At 36.7% G+C, this 20,170-nt stretch overlaps 1 protein-coding gene, 1 non-coding gene and 1 pseudogene across 2 annotated transcripts; 1 reads left to right on the top strand and 2 right to left on the bottom strand.

The window, feature by feature from the left end:
* Positions 1–8,741: 8,741 nt before the first annotated feature.
* On the top strand, positions 8,742–8,812 carry TRNAG-GCC (transfer RNA glycine (anticodon GCC)). The gene has a single exon. It is a non-coding gene; the product is annotated as a tRNA-Gly (tRNA).
* A 93-nt stretch (positions 8,813–8,905) lies between these two features.
* On the bottom strand, positions 8,906–10,798 carry BS14A (BET1P/SFT1P-like protein 14A). The gene is made up of 6 exons (XM_079050446.1): positions 10,683–10,798; positions 10,467–10,528; positions 9,590–9,740; positions 9,428–9,484; positions 9,292–9,351; positions 8,906–9,200 (listed from the first exon to the last, which is right to left on the bottom strand). Exons 2-6 carry the CDS (start codon positions 10,478–10,480, stop codon positions 9,111–9,113), a joined length of 372 nt encoding a protein of 123 aa, XP_078906572.1. The 5' UTR covers positions 10,481–10,528; positions 10,683–10,798; the 3' UTR covers positions 8,906–9,110.
* Positions 10,799–11,696: 898 nt separating this feature from the next.
* LOC145114293 (uncharacterized) lies at positions 11,697–12,623 on the bottom strand (annotated as a pseudogene).
* Positions 12,624–20,170: the final 7,547 nt, after the last annotated feature.

The following is a 20,170-nucleotide window of genomic DNA, read 5'->3' as shown; positions in this document are numbered from 1 at the left end:
CACCAATGGCGGCCTATTAGTTTTGGTTATCTTTTAGTAGAAGGATTCCATAGGGATTGTATGTAGTCACGTAGGATAGACTGAGGACTCTTGATCTGGGATTTCTTTCCTGTTCCTTGTTTAGTTGTGGCTCTAGAGTAGGATCACCTGTCCGGGTGTCTATCTCACCTCTGAGTATATGTGGTTATGCATTCCTTGGATTGTTAGTATATGGTATGTTTTTGTGTTGTAGTGATATGTTACATCTGTATCTGGGTATTTAGGATGTTGCTATGTTGTAGTGATTTGTTAGATCTGTATCCTGATATTTAGGATGTTGTTATGTTGTAGTGATTTGTTAGATATGTATCCTGGTATTTAGGATGTTGCTATGCTGTAGTGATCTGTTAGATTTGTATCCTGGTATTTAGGATGTTGTTATGTTGTAGTGATCTGTTAGATCTGTATCTGGGTATTTAGGATGTTGTTATGTTGTAGTGATCTGTTAGATCTATATCCTGGTATTTAGGATGTTGTTATGTTGTAGTGATCTATTAGATATGTATCCTTATATTTAGGATGTTGTTATGTTGTAGTGATCTGTTAGATCTGTATCCTAATATTTAGGATGTTGCTATGTTGTAGTGATCTGTTAGATCTGTATCCTGTTATTTAGGATGTTGTTATGCTGTAGTGATATGTTAGATATGTATCCTGGTATTTGGGATGTTGTTATGTTGTAGTGATCTGTTAGATCTGTATCCTGATATATAGGATGTTGTTATGTGGTAGTGATCTGTAGATCTGTATAACTACTCATACTAGACTAGTTATCATCCAGTGGAGTGCCTTAGGGGAAGTATGTAGTCACGTAGGATAGCCTGAGAACTCTTGATCAAGGCTTTCTTGTCGATTCCTTGTTTGGTTGTGGCACTAGAGTAGGACAATTTATTCGGGTGGCTATCTCACCACTGATTACTTATGGTTACGCATTGCATGGAGGTTAGCTGGTAGCGGGACAGTGTGTTGTGTGAGGACTAGTAGGCGGTAGTGAGTTGTATGATTGTTGTTTTCTTGTATTATGTGCCTACTTGATCCTTTATTGTTTATATGTCGACATATGGTAGTAGTGGGTTGAGGCGGTCCTGCTTTTTGTTGTAGACCAAGATACCCGGTGCAGGCCGACAGTAAGTCGTAGGCACGGAGGCTCGAGAAGAGCGGTTAGGTTGAGGCGGTAGGCCAACAAACCCTAGGTATTCCATCCCGATGGCTGATTGGACACGTTTCATGTTAGCATTCCAGTCTGAGGACTGATTGGGCCTGGGCATTCCAACCGGGAGGTTGTGGGACGTTATGCATGCTGGTATATTTATCGTATGGGGTATTTTGGGGGAAAATCACTAAGCTTTATGCTTACCCAATTGTTTATTGTTTCAGGTATCATCGATGACTATGGAAAGACGAAGGCGGGACTATACACACTCATCAACAATATTGAGGATTTCGCGTTTAATATAATACTCTGATTTTCAAATAATGTAATTGGTAATAAATGATTTTCTTAGAATCAATCCATAATTTGGAGTTTTGCCTTAATAATAATGAAAAATTTTTGTTGTGAAAATAGGACTTTACAAAATGCATGGATGATTATTTGTTTGAAGACTATTATGAGATTTTGGTGATTTTTATGAAAGTGTTTTTCATTTGAACATTCTTCTATTTATATGTATTTATTCATGAGTTTAGATGTATATATGGTGATTAGTTGGCTAATTTCTTGATTAAGTAACGGATCTTCAAATTAGCAAGCAACAAATGGTTCTTGTGTTAGTTTTTACTTCACACAATCATAAAAAATAAAATAAATAAATAAAACTTTCTCCAACATGGTAGTGAAATTATATTGACTCCTCTTGGATTTGGTGACTTTTTAATTCTTAATAATAGTTAACTTTCACTAATTATATGCTTAATGGAAATTGTGACTTTAACTAAGGAAATATGTGTAACACTCGGTTTTGGATTTGCTTCATTGCTTGGGACTGCGACCCAATCATCAGTCGTCATGAGGCTTAGGGCCTTGGGAAAGGAAGGATTTGGCCCATTTCGGATGTGGGTGCCATGGTATAAGTGATCCAAGTGTTCAATTGTGCCTTCGGAGGCCAATGGTAAAATTGTAACGCCCCGATTCTCAGGTATTGATTTAATATAAGAATTTTCTTGATTTCAAGGGCTACTCGACGAGTTGGTCGCCCTACTCGTCGAGTAGCAGCGGGTTGGTCCACGTGTTTTAGTGACCTACTCGCCGAGTCCAAGAAGGGACTCGACGAGTAGGAGCTGGCAGATGAAACCCTAAATTTCGGGGTATTGCACCCTATTTAAAGGATCATTGGCCTCCCCCAGCCTCCCCTTTACTGCTTCTTGTCCCTCTCAAACCCTAAATCTAGTGTGTGTGTTCTTTTGGTGTGTTCAAGCTTGGAGGAGGAGTTTTGGAAGAGGAAACACTTGGGGAAAACAAGCAAGTAGAAGCAAGAACTCGTGGGATTCAAGATCTACATCAGTGAACACTCTCTTAAAGGTATTAGACTGTTTTCCCTTGGCTCATGTTCATCAAATATCCCTTTTGGATGGGGTTTATGAAAGGCTTCTTATGTTTGAGCTAAGATCTGAAGTTGTAACTTCAGATCTGGACTCCCTTTGGCCTCTAGACCCATAAAGTTATCAGCCTTGCCTAGAATAAGCCTTCCCTCAAGCGTGAGACTTCATTGCAAGCTTAGAATTGTCATTTAAGGGCCTTAAAGCTTTGCATGCACGTAAAGTTTGCAACTTTACGTGATAAGCAGGCCTTGGAAGGTTGGATCTGTAATCTGGAACCTTTGCATGGCTTAAAAAGCATCTGTATGGATGAAGGACTAAAGGGACTCGGCGAGCCGCAAAGTCGACTCGGCCAGTCATAAGGAGATGGTCCTGAACTCGACGAGTTGGATGAACAACTCGGCGAGTCCGATGAAGATTGTCGTAGACTCGGCGAGTCAGTAGAGTGACTCGGCGAGTCTGTTAGGGTTTTCCCAACCTTCGGACACGTGTGAGCATGGCGAGTTGTAAGGGGAAAACTCGGCGAGTTGGCCAAGGAATTCCGACCACTGACTCTAGGAACTCGACGAGTCACTAGAGTGACTCGGCGAGTTGGCGAGTCATGCCAGGAACTCGGCGAGTAGCTAAGGGTACTCGACGAGTTGAGGTCAACATGGACTGTTGACCTTGAAAGTTGACTTAAACTTTGGGCAAGGGTTGACTATTGGACTTCTGGGAGTATCTTGGAAACCTATGAACTTTGTGATGTGTCGGATATAGGTGGTGGAGTTTGTGGTGGTGATCCGGGAGTTGAGCTTTCTAGTTCCGGACGACAGTTGTGAGGTGAGTTATCCTCACTATACTAAGGGGTCTAAGGCACCAAGGCCGGACCATTGGTTATGTTATTGTAGCAGTATTAGATGTTGAATATGAGTTTGTGCTGCATGCTAGTGGTTATGCCAGTTAGGTAGATCTATAGGACTACCTGTGTTATTATATGATTATTTGCATGCACAGTGATTATGTTTATATGTGGACATGTTATGTGGTATGGGTTGAGGTGATACTGCTCCGTGCGGTAACCAACAAACCCGGGAGCATTCCAGATGCGAGCTAAGGGGGACTCGTACTGTGGGCTCGAGAGCATTCCAGTTACGAGCTGAGGGAGACTCGTACTGTGGGCTCGATGGCAAGCCAGATGTGAGCTGTGGGCCCGCAAGGCAATCCAGACTCACACTGTGGGCCCAAGGGGTAATCTAGTCTGCAAAGTTGTGGACCCAGTACATGTTGTTGTTTATATATGTGTTACATGCGGTGTATCGGTATTTTGGGGGAACTCACTAAGCTCTCGGGCTTACATTTTCAGTTTATTGTTTCAGGTACATCAGGGGATCGAGGCAAGGCGAAGGCGTGATCGTACAGCTCCTCATGTTTTGTTTATGTTTCTGGGAAAACTCTGATATTATACATTTTGAAAACCAGTATGTAATGTTTTGATGAATTTAGAATGAGTTTTAAAGTTAATTGGAAAATTTTTTTTTGGGTGTTTCAAAAATCGTAATTTGTTATCTCGACCTTTTATGGATTTTGGGTTTTGTCCGCGAGGTTTTAAGGCTTGGATATGTTGATAGAAGCGTAGGGCTTCTCGCCACCTTTTTGTGGATATAAGGTTCGTAGGAAATGGACCTAAGACGAAGAAGTTAGAGTTAAGTAAAGTTTAGAGTGTTAGGGGTTCAATGAGTACGCGGGGCGTAGAAGGATGAATGGTCGCAGCGGGTCTTAGAGTATGTTGGGCGTACTCCCTTCAGAGCAAAACCCTAATTTTGGGGTTTCTACCCTATATAATCATCTTTATGGCGTTCCTTTGGGTCTTTAAGTCAACCTCCTTCCCCCTCTCTTCTACTTCGAAACCCTAGAGCGCCTAAGTGAGTCTTGGAGCTTGGAAGAGTGTTTGTGGTGGCTTGTGCATGAAAAGGAGAAGGTTGAAGACTCACTATTTCGTAAAGAGCTTGTAGATCCAGAGGTTTTCCATCTTTTGCAGTCCATTGGAGGTAAAAAGCTTTGATCTTGTCTTCTCATTTCATAGATCTTCTTTTGGATTTGTTCATAGCCATTTTAGCCTCTTTTGGGTAGTTCTTGTGGGCTTGTTGTTTCAGAAGTTGATATTGTGGATATGGGCGTTTTAGGTGTCCCAAAGGCATAAAAATGTGATCTTTATGGTTTACTTGGACTCATGCATGTGTTAAGACGTTTCATTGAGCTCTTTTGAGCTATAGAGTCCCATTAAGCCATGTATGTAAGTAAAGTTGCCAACTTTACGTATTAAGTCATCTATGGGAATCAGATTTGAGAGTTTGGAGCAATGTCTTAAGTGATTAAGTGCTTTTTTGAGATGGTTGGGATTCTGAGGAGTACGTTGGGCGTACACATCTGGTACACTGCGCGTACTGGCCCCAAGGGGTGTACGTTGGGCGTATCAGCTGAGTACGCAGGGCGTACTCGACCAGATTGGACTTTCTTGGATTGTTGACTTTTTGGGCTTTGGACCTTGGACCAGGAGTTGACTAGGGTTGACCCTTCAGTATTTCAAGCCTTTTTGGATATTGAGCCTTCTTGGGGTAGGTCCATGATGGATTTGGGCCTAACTGGGGTATTTGTGCCTTATTGGGCCTTGCGGTGACATTTCGGGTTTTAGGCTATCGTTTGGGCTTGTGTTGCTTTGGGTTTGTTGGACCAGCTGTGGATGTGTGTTTTGGATTAGGAATAAGTTATTGGGCTTTAGGGTAAGGCCCGTGTAAGGGTTGGGTCCCAATTTGGAAAATTGGGCTATTAGTGGACCTTTTATGGATCTTGGAGTTTTGGGCTTGTTTACTTTTGGGCTTGGGCCTTAGTTGTGAGTCTTGTTGGGCCAGGGGTAAAATGGTCATTGTACCCCAAGCATGGATTATGGATCATGGTCTGGAACCTAATTGCTAATTGGGTGATATTTTGGTATTGATAGACGGAGAGGTCGTCAGGGCAGCAGCTAGGGATCTATTTCTGTGAGCTTCTGCATTCGAGGTGAGTCTCCCTTCGTAGAATTCGTGGGTCGAAGGCACCAAGGCCGGCCTACTAGTATTGATATAGCTTAATGATTGTCTTTGTGATAATTATTAAGGTGGTATGTATTGTTTGATGTTTATGTGAGATATGCATGATTTTATATGGTAGTGGTAGGGGTGAGATAGACCCCGTAATCGGTTGGAATAAATCGGAGGGTAGGTCGGGCACACAGATATGTCTGACAAGGGTAGATCGAGCACCTAGATATGCTCGGCAGTATCCGGTTGAAATAGACCGAAGGGGTAGATCGGGCACCCAGATATGTCTGACAGTATGTTTGCGTTATATATGATATTTGGGGAACTCACTAAGCTTCGTGCTTACAGTTTGTGGTTTGGTTTCAGGTATTTCCAGTTCGGAAGCGAAGGGTCCGACTTAATCGCAGCGCATACACCCGTGTTTTCTGCAATACATGATTTTGGGATTTAACTCTGATAATATTGTTACTTAGAAATGTTTTTAAATGTTTGAATCAAGTTACATGCATGTTTTGATTATAATAAAAATGAAATTTTTATCCTTAGTTTTTGGGATGTTACAATATGTTATGATCTCCTTTAATTGTTTTACTAACTAAGAAAAATTTAGGTAATTTCAAGCTTCTCGGATTGCTATAGCCAAATTAAATTAAATCATAAGTCTTGCACCGTAATGTCTAATGATAATTAACTAAGTGTACATGTGATGAAAGTCAAAGTCAACTATTTCTCTCTTATTGATTTACGTCAAACTTTTATTCTTGTTGAATTGTAATTTTCAAGTCTTAGTATAATTTTAGTTTCTTTGAACAACCAAAAGATTAAAACCCATATTTTTACTTTTATTTTCGTTTCACAAGTATTTGTACAAAAAGATTTTCTTAGAGTTACAAATTGAACATCTTCGTGGATTCGATCTCCTTGCCATTATACACTATTTTGTGTGCAATTTCTAGGGTTATTTATTTGGTTGGTCTCCACAACCACCATGTCATCTATGCATGGATAAGAAAACAATTTATTAATGAAATTTTGGAAACCGCCGATTGAAGTCTAGTCCAAAATCAATAATGAAGATTGATTTAGATATTATGCTTGATTCCACTGTCTTATTTCAAAGATATATGTATATTTGAAGGGTGTAAAGGATAGTTAGATTGAAGGATATAGAAAAGTAATTGGTGTAGATGGTTGTTTTTAATGGAAATTGTAGAGGTGAGCTATTATGATCAGTTTGAAGGGACTATGACAATCAAATGCACCATCTTGCATGATTTAATATAAGACTTCAACTATGGACAAAATAAACATAAAAACACACAACATTTATAAGTAAACAAATTCCTACTAATTTGACCCAATTCGTTTATAAAGCTCAAAGACTCGTGATCATTCTTTATCGTGTATATTTAAATCTTCAGTTCAAAGGAGCTTGCTTCAACTTGCTATCTCTTATGCTTCTTCTTCTTCTTTTTTTTAATTCTTTATCCACTCATTTCTAGAAATTACTTTTCTTTTTTAATTCTTCAAATGGAAATCAAATAACACGCATAAATTAATATTAGATGATGAAAGCATTTAACTTTAACATTAAAATTCACTTACCAAAGAGTCGGTGCAAACTCTATACCTTATGGCATGATCTTCCTTGGTCCAAGATGTCTAAATGGTAGTCATAAGACCCGAGGGTATGGGAGGGGTGTTTCCCTCACTTTTTGTGGGTCACACCACCATTTCCCTCATTTTTCTTTCCCTCACCTAAAACCCAAGGAATGGGTGGAAAGGGCTTCCCTCACTATTTTTTTTTTTATAAATAAAATTAATTGATTTTTATGATTTATAATTTTTAAATTAGAAATAACCAAAAAATTTAATTAAAAAGAAAATGCATTTCATTAATTAAAATAAAAATTACAATAAACCTAAAATTAAAAAAAACTAGAAAATTAAAAAAAAAACACAAACAAAAAATCAAACAAACCAATAACGACCTACGGAAAATATTTTTTCAGAATTTTTTCCTTCTTTTTCATCACGAGCTCGAGAGCTGGTCCCGAGAGATGATCGGTGTTTTCCATTAAAAACTTGAATGTTGATTGAAGGTAAATAGTTGGGTATTTATAGGTGTTTAAAAAGGTTTAAAAAAATGACTTTTAATGCATATATCCGTTGGTAAAAAAAATTTACCATTAATCAATGGCTAATTCAAAAAAAATAAAAAAAATAAATTCCGGCCAATGATCGACGGAGAGAGAACGCGGCAAGTCCTCCCCTCTCCGGTTCCTGCACCACCGCTTCCCGCACCGACGGTCCGGTGTTCCGTCGTGCGGGAAGCCTCCCGCTCCCTCTTCCCGCGATGATTCCGTCCAGCCTAATAGGAAGGGTTTGTATCATGGCTTATTGCGTGGAGAGATACGATTTGGCGTTAAAGATATGATCATTTTGTCACTGTGAATTCAATAATTTCTGCTTCCCTTTAGTTTATATTTTGATTCAAAACAACCTAAGTTTCAGTCATAAAAAAACTATTAAATTTTATAATTAATTAAAATATTAAACATGATTATAAAATTTTATTATAGTGTAATTCTTTAATAAAACAATTAAGGATGTATGCATTTTAATATATTTTTTTATACTAGAATAAATCTCATTCGTTTGAGCCAACTCTATTGATTTAGCAGCCAAATGAATAGTTCACAACTAGCCAATGAGGACTTGACATGGACAACTCATTGGGTTCTTCTTTGACTCATTGGATTCTCCTTTGAGTGCTTTAATCACATGTAGGCATATCATCATCATCGCACCCTTGCAGTTGAAAGTATACATTTTAATTTAACTACAATTAAGGTGGCCGATTTTTTTTTTACACATAATGTTTGTATCTCAATCTTGAGAAAGTCTGAATTCAAAAAGTTACATTTTGATTATACTTTAAATAAATTTTTATCTATCTATATTATTTAATCTTACTCATTTGATTCATCACTTTGAAATACAACCCAAATTAACCATTTAAAAATAAATAACTTGGAAATAATCACCAACTATTTTGCTTTAGTACTAATGTATAAGTTCTAACATTCAACGATTAAAACAAAAGCACCAGTGGTCTAGTGGTAGAATAGTACCCTGCCACGGTACAGACCCGGGTTCGATTCCCGGCTGGTGCAATTACCCTATTTTTTTGGTCGATCAATTAGATTTACTAATTTTTTCTATTTATACCTTTCTTATGAAATAAACATGAAAAAGTGTGCATCCAATCACGATAAAAAAAAATATATAATAGAAGCCAACAGATTACATATACAAAGTACAAACAGTCAAAAGTCGATATACTTTATCCTCAAACTTCAAACCCACAGCACAGCACACAAATAAATCTCTATTTCATCCGGATTTCTTTACACAAACAACCACTTGCAAATTCCAACATCCATTTTGGTTCTCATCTGAATCCCAAATTATTTATCTAGTCAGATAATATATCACCAAAAAACCCACCACAAATGAAGCCACAAGTGTAAACATCCTTCTGCTTGATTTAGTTTCAAATACCTGAAAACATCAGTGTGTTTTAGTGTGTATTAATTATTAATATATCTCTTAATATTATTACTAAATATTTGCTAATTTTAATACAACATACCGTCTTGAATTTATCCATTGTACCAGAGAGTAGACCTCTTGAAGAATCCATATCATTCCCCTAATCATTAAAAAAATAATAAAATTTATAAAACTTATCAAGAGAGATAGAAGATTTTTTGTAATTTTTAACATACCATTCTATCCAACATGCGGTTATGACCTTCTACTTCTTCATGGATATCACCTGTCAACTGTTGAGATGATTTGACATTATTAATATCTTGGATTTGTTTATAACAATTTGTAAAACTTGTTTCATTTATTAAGATGATTATGTTTTGAGTTTTGATGCTTACCCTTTTCAGCATAAGAACCCTATCTTGCAGCCCATCCATTGTTCTATCATTCTCCTGTTCATCAATTTCATGGGAGGAGTAAGAAGATGAGGCTCTAATTCCACCATCTTCAATTTCATCAAATAGAGCAGCTCTGTTTCCACGCACATCTCTGCATTAAAAAGGATAGTATTCATGTTTAAACTTTAAACTTTGAATAAATCAATCACGTTGCATCTACTCCAGTCACAAGCAGTTGTATACGCAGTTGTTCTTGTGATATCATAGAAAATGATGCAGCACAATTTGTTTTCTAAATGTTTGCAAACTGCAATAACATATTAAGACACATTTTGTTTGAATCTTCAATCTAGTTATGGAAGCTAAGGCAGGTTGATTAATGAATTTATCTTGGGAAACTAAGATTTAATCAGTATGTGAATGGACAGGTAACAAGTTGTAAGAAAAACATATGATTATCTATCTATCCCTAAAATTTATCAACTTAGTATCATCATCTTATTATGATTTTGGTTATAGACAATAATCGCTTTCAAAATAGGCGTCCAAACAACACCTAAACTAATTCCAACAAACAACAAAGGAAGCAGAATATTAGCAAGTTGAATATAATCTCTACCGATAATGTAAGCAAAGATGTGTTATTTCCTTCATGCGAGAAACAAGAACCTGAATCGAATCTAAGATACGCTTAATTCTCAATTTCCATGAGAATCGAGTAAAATTATGTTTACTTGAATATACACTTAGATTACTAGATCTAAAACTAAATCCTAGCAGTTCCGAACCGATAACCTACTGATCTAACCAGCAAACCACGCGAACATATGAAATTCAACATTAAATCAAGGTGTAGAAAATAAAACAGAAGAAAAACCTTCGCGTATTCATAGCTGACGATACCAGAATCAGTGGAGGCAACAGCCGATGTTTATGATTCTGTGGAAAATCACAGAATTCAATTGTCTTCGTTAGGGTTTAATAAATCGCCGCTAAAATGAAACTTAAAATTACAATCATCAATCGAATAACAAAAGGGGAAACACGCATCTGCGGCAAATGAATCAAAATGGAGGAGTGATCGGTTGCTTACCTGTTAGGGAAACTTGAAGAACCACCGTACACCGTTATGAAAACAGATATATAAAAATAATGGGCAGCGAAATTTGCACTTTTTCTCTAACACCCTGATCCCGAGTGGAATTTAACCCCGTTTCCGAGTTCAACTGAACGAGGGAAAAAGGAAAGGAAATGGGTGGAACTGAAATGGGTGGAACGGAGAGGAAAATAAAAGAAATTGGTGTTCCGAGTTTCATTAAATGATGAAAGTGGAAGGAAGTGGAGGGATATGGGTGGATCACTTTCCCTTCTAACCTTCCTTCTGATTTGGGAGGATTTGGAAAGAAAGAATAAAATGATTCATTTTCCTTACACTTTTCTCTAATTCGGGAACACAAAAGAAAATTTTCTTTTCCTTTCTTTTTTCTTCTTTTCTCTCATGACTTTCTTTTCTTTTCTCTTCTTTTCTTCTGTTAAACTCGGGAACGAGGCGTAAAGGAAAGAAAAGAAAAGAAGAGAAATGTGGAGAGAAAAGAAAAGAATGGAAAGGAAAGTAAAGTGTATTTTTCTGTTCCCGAGTTCGAGAGAAAGGAAAGGAAAATTATTTTTCTTTGTGTTCCCGAGTTGGAAGGAAAAGAAATGAAAACTAAATGTGGACAACTATACCTTTGTCACCTTTTTTCCATAATTTCAAATATATACCACACGATTCTCTTGAAAACAAAACTATGCCTAAATTATTTTTCTTTAATTATTTTTTTTACATGATTATTTATATAAAAATCGTTAATGCATAATTCATTATTAATCACAATTCTAGTATATTCTTCATTTATATAACTTTTTCAAACAAATTCAATATAAAGGGTAAAAGAAGTAAATAAACTCAAACCAAAAATAACATAAATGTATGAATAATCAAACAAATTCATAAGAAACCAATTTAAAGTCAATGCAAGAATAATCAAACAAATTTCAATGTATGAACTCAAACCAAAAACCAAAAAGTATGAAGTCAAACTGATAAAAAAACCAAAAAACTACCATCCTAAGTAAGACATTTACTTGCCCCCATCATTTTTTTCAACAAACTTTTTCGTATTTTAAATGGAACTTTAAATAATGTCCCCGTATCAGATTGATTTCGCGACAAAAACATGAGAGCTTCTGCAAATTCATTTGGTTCCAAATCCATTGGCTCTAACTCTTTATAAATTTCATCACCAGTATAAACCCGATGATGAGAGTTTTCGAAGATTTTGTTACCCTCCCTCATAGCAGAAGCCACATCTTTAACTGCACTCATAATAACCTTTTCAAACGATTCAGGTTCAACTTCAGGTTCATCTTCATCTTCGATTTCATGTTTCCTTTTTTTTTACTTTTGTACTTCTTAGAACTTGAATTTTGCACCGGTGAAAAGCATGTAGGAGATAACACTTGAATATCATCAAGACCATCATCATCATCATCATTATTTTTTTGTTGTTTCTCAAGTGTTATGTCATTGCTTGCTAGTAACTGATCCACTTCCTCAATTGTTTCTACTTTGATATCCCCAGTCTTGTTCAGTCGAGCATTCTTCTCTTTCGGGGTTTCAGCATGCACCCCTGAAGCCCTATCTCTCGCAAACAAAGCTATCATTTCATTGTAGTTTGGTATTTTTTTTGGACTTCAATGAAATTGCCTCTGGCTTTGACTGTAACACACAATCCCAAATAGAATTATTGTTAAGAAAAATAACATAAATGTATACAAACTAAGTAACATGAAATAAAAGAAACTTACATTAATTAGGTTGGCCCACACTTCCTCGTCCGAGTTGTGTTTTAGAATTCCAACCGAACCCACTCAATGAAGTTCCGCGGAACATGTCATACCATTGCGAGAAACCTGATTTTAAAGTTTTCAAACGATTCTTTAAATGACTTTTTGTTAAACTCTTCCCAAACTTTTCATTAAGCTCCTCCACCATGTTAGAGTACGCTTGTGGGATGAAACTCCCATTAATCCTTAATCCTTTCTCATCTTGTGTCATCATAGATTGAATAAAACAATAATCCATCCAATCTGTCCATTTTATGTGTTCTTTCTTAGTAACTTGTTCTTCCTTCATCATTTTGACCTGCATAACATCATAAATAAACAAACCAAGCATTGATAACATAAAAAATACATACTTAGAGGATGTACAAATAATGAGTAAATAACATGTCCAAAAGATAAATAACACAAATAAAGTCAAAACACTAACGATTCATACAAAATCAAGTCAAAAACAAAAGATCCATACAAAATCAAATTGAAATGCTATAATAAAAACTAGTAGCTACATTGACATATCTATCTCATGGTTTCGATTTGGCAAGTAATCAGTCCACATTTGATTTGCAATTAAATTCCTCATTCGCTCTGCCGCAACATTACTCTCACTTGTCTCTCTTATATTATGGCGCATTTCCTCATCTACAAGATTTTTGTCTCGATCTTCTTCTAACAAAAAGTTATGTAAAATACAACATGCCAAGAAAATGTCTGACTGTGTTTCACAAGAATAAAAAGGTTCTTGTGTACTTCTAATGATAGGAAACCTTCTCTTTAGAACACCAAATGCTCGTTCTATAGCGTTACGTAATGAAGCATGGCAGAGATTAAACAACTCTTTTGCATTCTCAGGGGCCCGAGCAGAATACTCCTTCAAATGATATCTGACACCGCGATATGGTGCCATTAGTGTAGTTGTATGAGGCAAACCAGCATCTACCAAATAGTATCGGCCTACAAATAAGTTGTAATTAATTATGTATTAAAAATTAGATTACACATAAGACTAATTTTGGTATTAAAAATTTACCCTTAGGAATTACTAGTTTATCTTCTCTAGTGAGTGCATTCTTTAGTATCCTTGAGTCTGATGTTGTACCCTCCCAGCCACTTAAAATGTACGTAAACTTTAAATCAAACGTACAAGCAGCCAAGACATTTATCGTAGGGTATCCCTTCCGACCACGATATCTAGGGGCATCTTTGTTAGGTACTTTGACACGAACATGTGTCCCGTCAATTCCACCTATACAATTCTTGAAGTAAGGATAAAATCGTTTTTTTTCTTGAATTTCTTTTTGTACAACGTCACCTTTTGGTTGTTGAATATAATGACTTTCCAGTGATATAATTGCTCGAAGAACTCTATGGAAGCACCTACTTGTAGTGGATTTAGAGCGACGGTATAGCCAAGACACAAATCGATTTCTAAAATCATTGCCGACAATGTGCAAAAATCTTGCAACATGCTCTTCAACGGACATGCGTTGAGTAGCTCGAAGACCACCAACTTGTTGTAAGATAGTGCACAATTTCTTAAAAGCCTGCTCACTCATACGGATAAGTTCACGACATTGTCCACCATTTGAAAGGTCGTGTAGCAACTGTTCACGTATACGTCGTCGCTTTAAAATAAGTTTTCTATAGGGTAATTTGGGACGGTTTGTGTTGGCAAGGGCACGATGTGTCAAAATGGCCATCAACAAGCAAATCAGATGAATTACTTGTCTTTGCCTGAGTCTGAGAAATTGAGCAGGTGTTTGTAGCTCACTATCCATCGAAAATGTTATCTATTGTATGAAAATGTTATATATATTAATCTAATTGTCTTATTTTATTATATACTATTATAATAATAAATTACTTTCATAGTTGTTGAATGATTTTGAATCAATACATATTAAAATCAATTTAATATGTTTTACTTTTATATAATGTGGGTAAAGCAACATTAATAAAAACACAAATTATGCAAATTGTTCATTTACAACCAAGGGCAAAATAGACCAAGAAAAAAAAGAAAGATACAACCAAGGGCAAAAAAGTCCAAGAAATTAGGCAAATTGTTGTAATCACATAAAAAAGGAGGTCAAATAAGCAAAATTTTACTAAACAAGATGGTTGAATTGTATGACCAAAATATCATATGATATTTTTTTTACCCTAAATAAGTTAAATATGTGTGCACGATAGAAAGTTGAAGTTTAGGGAATCCTGAGCAATAAAGTTCTAATCTTGTCTCATTTGTTCGCATATGCATATACAGAAGAACACTTGCCAATTGTTCATTTACAACCAAGGGCAAAATAGACCAACAAAAAAAGAAAGATACAACCAAGGGCAAAAATGTCCAAGAAATTATGCAAATTGTTGTAATCACATAAAAAATGTTTATTGGAACCCATCATCTTCCATGTTTGAAGAGTGTGTTTCTCCTCTTGTTGATGGTTTTTTTTTCAAGGATATAATGCTCCTGGTTTAGCTTATGGCCAGGTTTATTTATTTATTTATTTTATGTAACAGAGGCATTCAATCTATGAGTGATTTCTTCAACATGATTGAAAGTTTAAAACATCAAACAGAAATCCAATCTCAGTAATAAATCATATTCACCAAATGGGCAAAATGGCAAAGTAAACATTCCAGGAAGCCAACAATTTATTGAATCTATAACATAAGACATCAGTATTTAGTCTAAGCATCAAAAAAGTCACAGGAGTATGTATATACAACAACATAAAGTAATAACAATACCACAATTTCATCCAAAACAAATCAACACTCACTAATTATTTCCATTTTTTACCATGAACGAATGTAATTGTTTCCCATATCTTGAAGCAGGAAAAAAATGAAGCAGGAAAATTGTTTGAACAGAAAAAAACAGGAACACAGTGTACGCCTAATGGAAGCAATGAAGCAGAAAAAAATGGAGAAAATTGGGGTGAAGAAGAAGAAACCTGATAGCAGCAGATTGCAGGAGTCGCTCGTGGTATGCAGAGGTGGAAGAGACGCCGCTTGTGTGTTGTATGTGTGAAGAAGAAGTCGCTATATAGGGGGTATATTGGGAATACGTTGAAATTTATCTCATCACGGATTCTCTTCTCTCCAAATCACTCCAATTTGGGAGGAAGATTAGGAGAGAAGTTAATCCTCCCAAATCCTTTCCTTTCTTTCTGAATCATTCCAACCAATTAACTCGGGAACACGATCGACAATCACTTTCTCTCTGATTCCCTCCCTTTCTCTCCAAATCGCTCCTTAAATTCCACTCGGGAACAGGGTGTAAAAGAGTCGAATCTGTATTTATATTTTCATTTTTAATTAGGTGGTGTTTATTTTGAAAAAGATAAAATATTTTTTGGTGTTTTTTTTACGTTTGTCGAATAAAATGTGGACAAAATGTTTTTTTTCACCTCTTTAGTCTTAAAAAAAAGTGTTTGTTTTTTAAAGTTTTTATAAAAAAAAAAACAGGTATTGGTGGTGGTGGGGGTTGCAGAGGTGGTCATAGTGAAGGTGGTGATGGTGGAGGTGGTGGTGGCGACGACAGTGGCAGTGGAGGTGGTGGAGGCGGTGGCAGTGGAGGTGGAGTTGGTGGTAGTGGTGGTGGCGGCGGCGGTGGAAAAATAAAATCACATTAAGATTAGATATTAGACAGTATCTTTCAAAATTGGAAACTATTTTTTTGTTTTCGAAAAAAAGAGGTCAAAAATACACTCGACCTAACACTCAATTGAACTTGACTTCTACTTGAACCTCTAACCTGGTTCCCGAACCTTGTTATCCGATACCAAAGAAAAACGTGAACCAAAGGTTGGAACGCCTTCTGAACTCCCAACTTACCCAATCCTCAACCTAGACGGCCACTCGACCGCCTTTCCCCTGACGGGGATGCGAAACTCATCCTAGTTTCACAACTATTTATGTTCTTGAGTACCTGATCGATTATCCCCCACTTAGCTTCAGCTAAGTCTTCATGGCACGTGAGAATTGAAGGATTCCCAATCTTTCTTTCTTTCTAATAATCCATTGATGACAACCATGTGCTTACCAAAGCTAGCGATCACTTACCAGTTAAACCCTGTGATCGCCCATCCTCAGAAATCTTGATAAGTACTCTTGAAATCTGGTCCAGTCTGACACCTCAATCTACCTCCCATGTTGACAACTGGAGGCCTTAATCTTCACTCTGGCTGACGAATCCTCGTTCCCACTTCTAATCTTGCAGCACCACTGAACTCTACCTGAACACAACCCAAGCGAAAATACCATTCTCCTGAACATCCAATGACCAAACACTCATGCATCTAACACCCGAAACTGACACTACCCTCTTCATGCTACCAGTCTTGTCCTAGCAATGGTAGTACCTTGAACTCCAAGGTTCTTCCTTAGACAACTGTCGACCATACCCGAACAAGGATAGAACCACTGAACTCAGACTTCACTGGAGAACTATCGCTCTAATCCCGACCTAATATCCTTTGAATAATACTCCTGAACGGATCCCGACAAAGATTCGGAATGATAACAGTACACGCGGAAACCACTCCGCAAGATGCTTCCCTCTGTGGGTTCATCAAGGACTTTTCGGCATGCAGGATGGCATATATGATCCTTGATAATCCAAACACTAGCAGAAAACTGACCCGAGATCTGACTTATCCAAACTCACTCACAATTCCAAAGCAATACGTATTCCCAACATCCATCTAGTAGCAGTAGCAGATGACATACCTGTTGGATTAGATGTCTAAGCCCGTAACTATTATTGGTATGTACTTGACCCAAGAGTAGCATGGTCCATTTGGGTTGCATATCATCAGGACAATTTGTTAGGATGGACTCTGGACAGAAGGTTATATATGATTTATTAATATATTATAAGTTATAATATATTAATATGAAATCGTATATTTTAATTAGTATTGATCAATAATTAATTTGGAATTAATTTAGTGATCAAAGGAGACTAATTAAATCTATGGGGACTAATTATGGTAATTAGTTATATTTATATATGTTGGGCTTATGATCCATGTTGGACTAAGTTTATGTATGGATACATAAAGAGTTGGGCCACATGAACCATGGATCATAACACCCATGGGTATGGATTTGGGTTCTACCCATGACCCTTGGAATCCTACATATAAATATGTCCATTCATAGCCAAAAACGCCTAGACCTGTACTTAGAGTTCATGGAGGTGTTTTTGGTGCATGGAGATTCTCTCTCAAGAGCCACCTTTGTTCATGATGTGTTGTGACTTCATTTGAGGCTTCCACACTATTGAGGCTAAGCTCTTAAGGCCAATCACATCAAGACTTCAAGCTACATAAAAGGTATGTTACCCTAACTAGTATCTTGTATGGTATATGTCAATTACATGCTAGTTATAGGCTTAATACCTTGGAAACATCATTGCATGTATAATTAGTAAAAAAACATAGATCCAAGGTATTTAGGGTTGTATGTGCACCATAGGATGTTGTAGTATATAAAACCCAACAGTGGTATCAGAGCCATGAGTTATTTTCAACTATACTTGATGCTACTTGCTTGGAAATGCCTTAAAAATCGATTTTCTGATGTTCTGGACTGTGGACTCGCCGAGTCCACTGATGGACTCGCCGAGTCCAATGCAAAACCTGACCAACTCGCCGAGTTTGTTCATACACTCGACGAGTTGGTGCTCCAGAATGCAGATTTTCGAGGTTTTTGGCTAGAATTGGACTAAGATCCTTACCCTAAGCTGTTTTTGAACTTATAAACCTGTTTTTGATGTGGTAATGATCATACTAATCCAATTCAAAAGATAATTGTCAAAAGTTTCATGTTTTGTATTGGTTTAATAGTTAGGCTAATTACATGAAAATTGTTTGATTTGAATTGTCTTGTTCATATGAGTTTAATCTAGATCATAGAATTTTTGACATGTTTGTTAGTTTATTAGATGATCTAAATGGCCTTTAATGGATTCCATAACTTGTCCTCAAGTTATGGAAAACCAAAAGTCTTTCTTGTTAATGAGTCTTTAAAAGTTTCATAGGTTATGAAATTGGAAGAGTCTCTTAATTTTAATGTTTTCATAAAATGATTTTATGTCTTCCATAACTTGTCCTCAAGTTATGGAACTTGAAAAGTCTTTCATAAAAACCATATTAAACTCATAAGTTATGGAAACCAAAAGTTTTTGAATTGTTCAAAACTTGCCCTCAAGTTTTGGAATTTGTAAAGTTTCCCCCCATAATTACCTTAATTCCAAATTAAACCCTTCGAATTTTAAAAGTTTAAAATTCAACCCTTATACTATTATAATATTATAGGTTTAATATTTATATATATGTATAAGAGTAAGTCAGTCTTACCGTTAGTAGGCCTCATTCACGAAGCCGGTCTATAAGGGGGGTATAAGGTTACTGCCTATAAAACGGCAGTTTAATGGGTGTCCACTCTCACCCACCGCTTCCTTGACTGGTGGAGGGTCGTTAGCCGAACGGGTAGGACAGGACATTAATTATCCCTTCATTAAAAGTATAATGATAAATACTAAGTAACTAAAACACTTATAAATTCTCAATCTTAGTTACTTAGGAAAATGTGAATATGGTGTTAACCCATGAAATTGCACTTTGCACCTTGTTAAGTCGTTAGTGGAGTGTGTGTGGTTAACCGGCACACTAATCCGGGACTGACAATGTGTGGCAAAGGGTAGCTTGATGTTAATCATAGATCAATGGAGCGTGTGTAGTTAACCGGCACATTGATTAGGTGGTTGTAACATTAAGTGTACCAAGTTAATTTGCATGGTTATTCACTCCTTGTTTGTGATCCTCGGCATCCGAGTCACAAACTTGAAGGGCACAATCGAGATTTAAACATGCCACTGAATAGTTCAATGAATCTCAAAAGATCTAGGAGTTTCAATTCATTTAAAACCTAATGTTAAATTTCGTTTTTCATGGTGGAAATTGGTAAATCGTCATTTACATACCTTCAAATATTTTGTAGCTTGGATTACGGTATCCCTCTTCTAAGTTATAAAATATTGTGTTGGGTCCTAGCCTTAATATTTCATATTGGGTGTTATATTAAGGATTAAATCAACTAACTTGAATTTCTCCCATTGTAGATGTCTGGTTCAGACAACTATGATCTTCCCAAATCTCTTGGAACAAGCTTTCCTAATGAAGATGATGTCCCGCGATTGGATCATGGAAATCATACTTCTCTTCCTCCACCTCCTCCAATTATTCTCCCTAACCCACAAATTCTTGAAAAGTTCAAGGTCACTCAATCCCTATTGCCAAGCAATGTCTATATGTGCTCACATCTTGGAGATGAAGTCACATATTGACAAGCTGGGAGAGTTGGGTGTCGAAGTCTCGAAGAAGTTGACTGTTGACTGGGTTCTTTAATCACCTTCCGAGTCATATAGTGAGTTCATTAAGGACTACTATGTGACAGGCCACGACATGACCCTTAATGATCTTACCTATTTGCTTGTTGTTGCTGAATCAGCAATGATTTGGAGCACTGGTAAAGCAAATTTGATTGGAATATCTACTTCCCAAACTTACATGGACATTGACAATGGAAACATTGGAAGTCCAGAAAAGTCTTATCTTCCCAATGGAAAGGGATCGACCATAGTCAGCCCGGTTGACCAAATGGTAAAGAGAAATGCTAAGTCTG

The sequence above is a fragment of the Lactuca virosa genome, chromosome 5 (assembly GCF_052849685.1).
Source record: "Lactuca virosa cultivar CGN04683 chromosome 5, Lactuca_virosa_CGN04683_v6, whole genome shotgun sequence".
In the NCBI taxonomy this organism is placed as follows: domain Eukaryota; kingdom Viridiplantae; phylum Streptophyta; class Magnoliopsida; order Asterales; family Asteraceae; genus Lactuca; species Lactuca virosa.
This window is presented reverse-complemented; position numbering and strand designations above follow the sequence as displayed.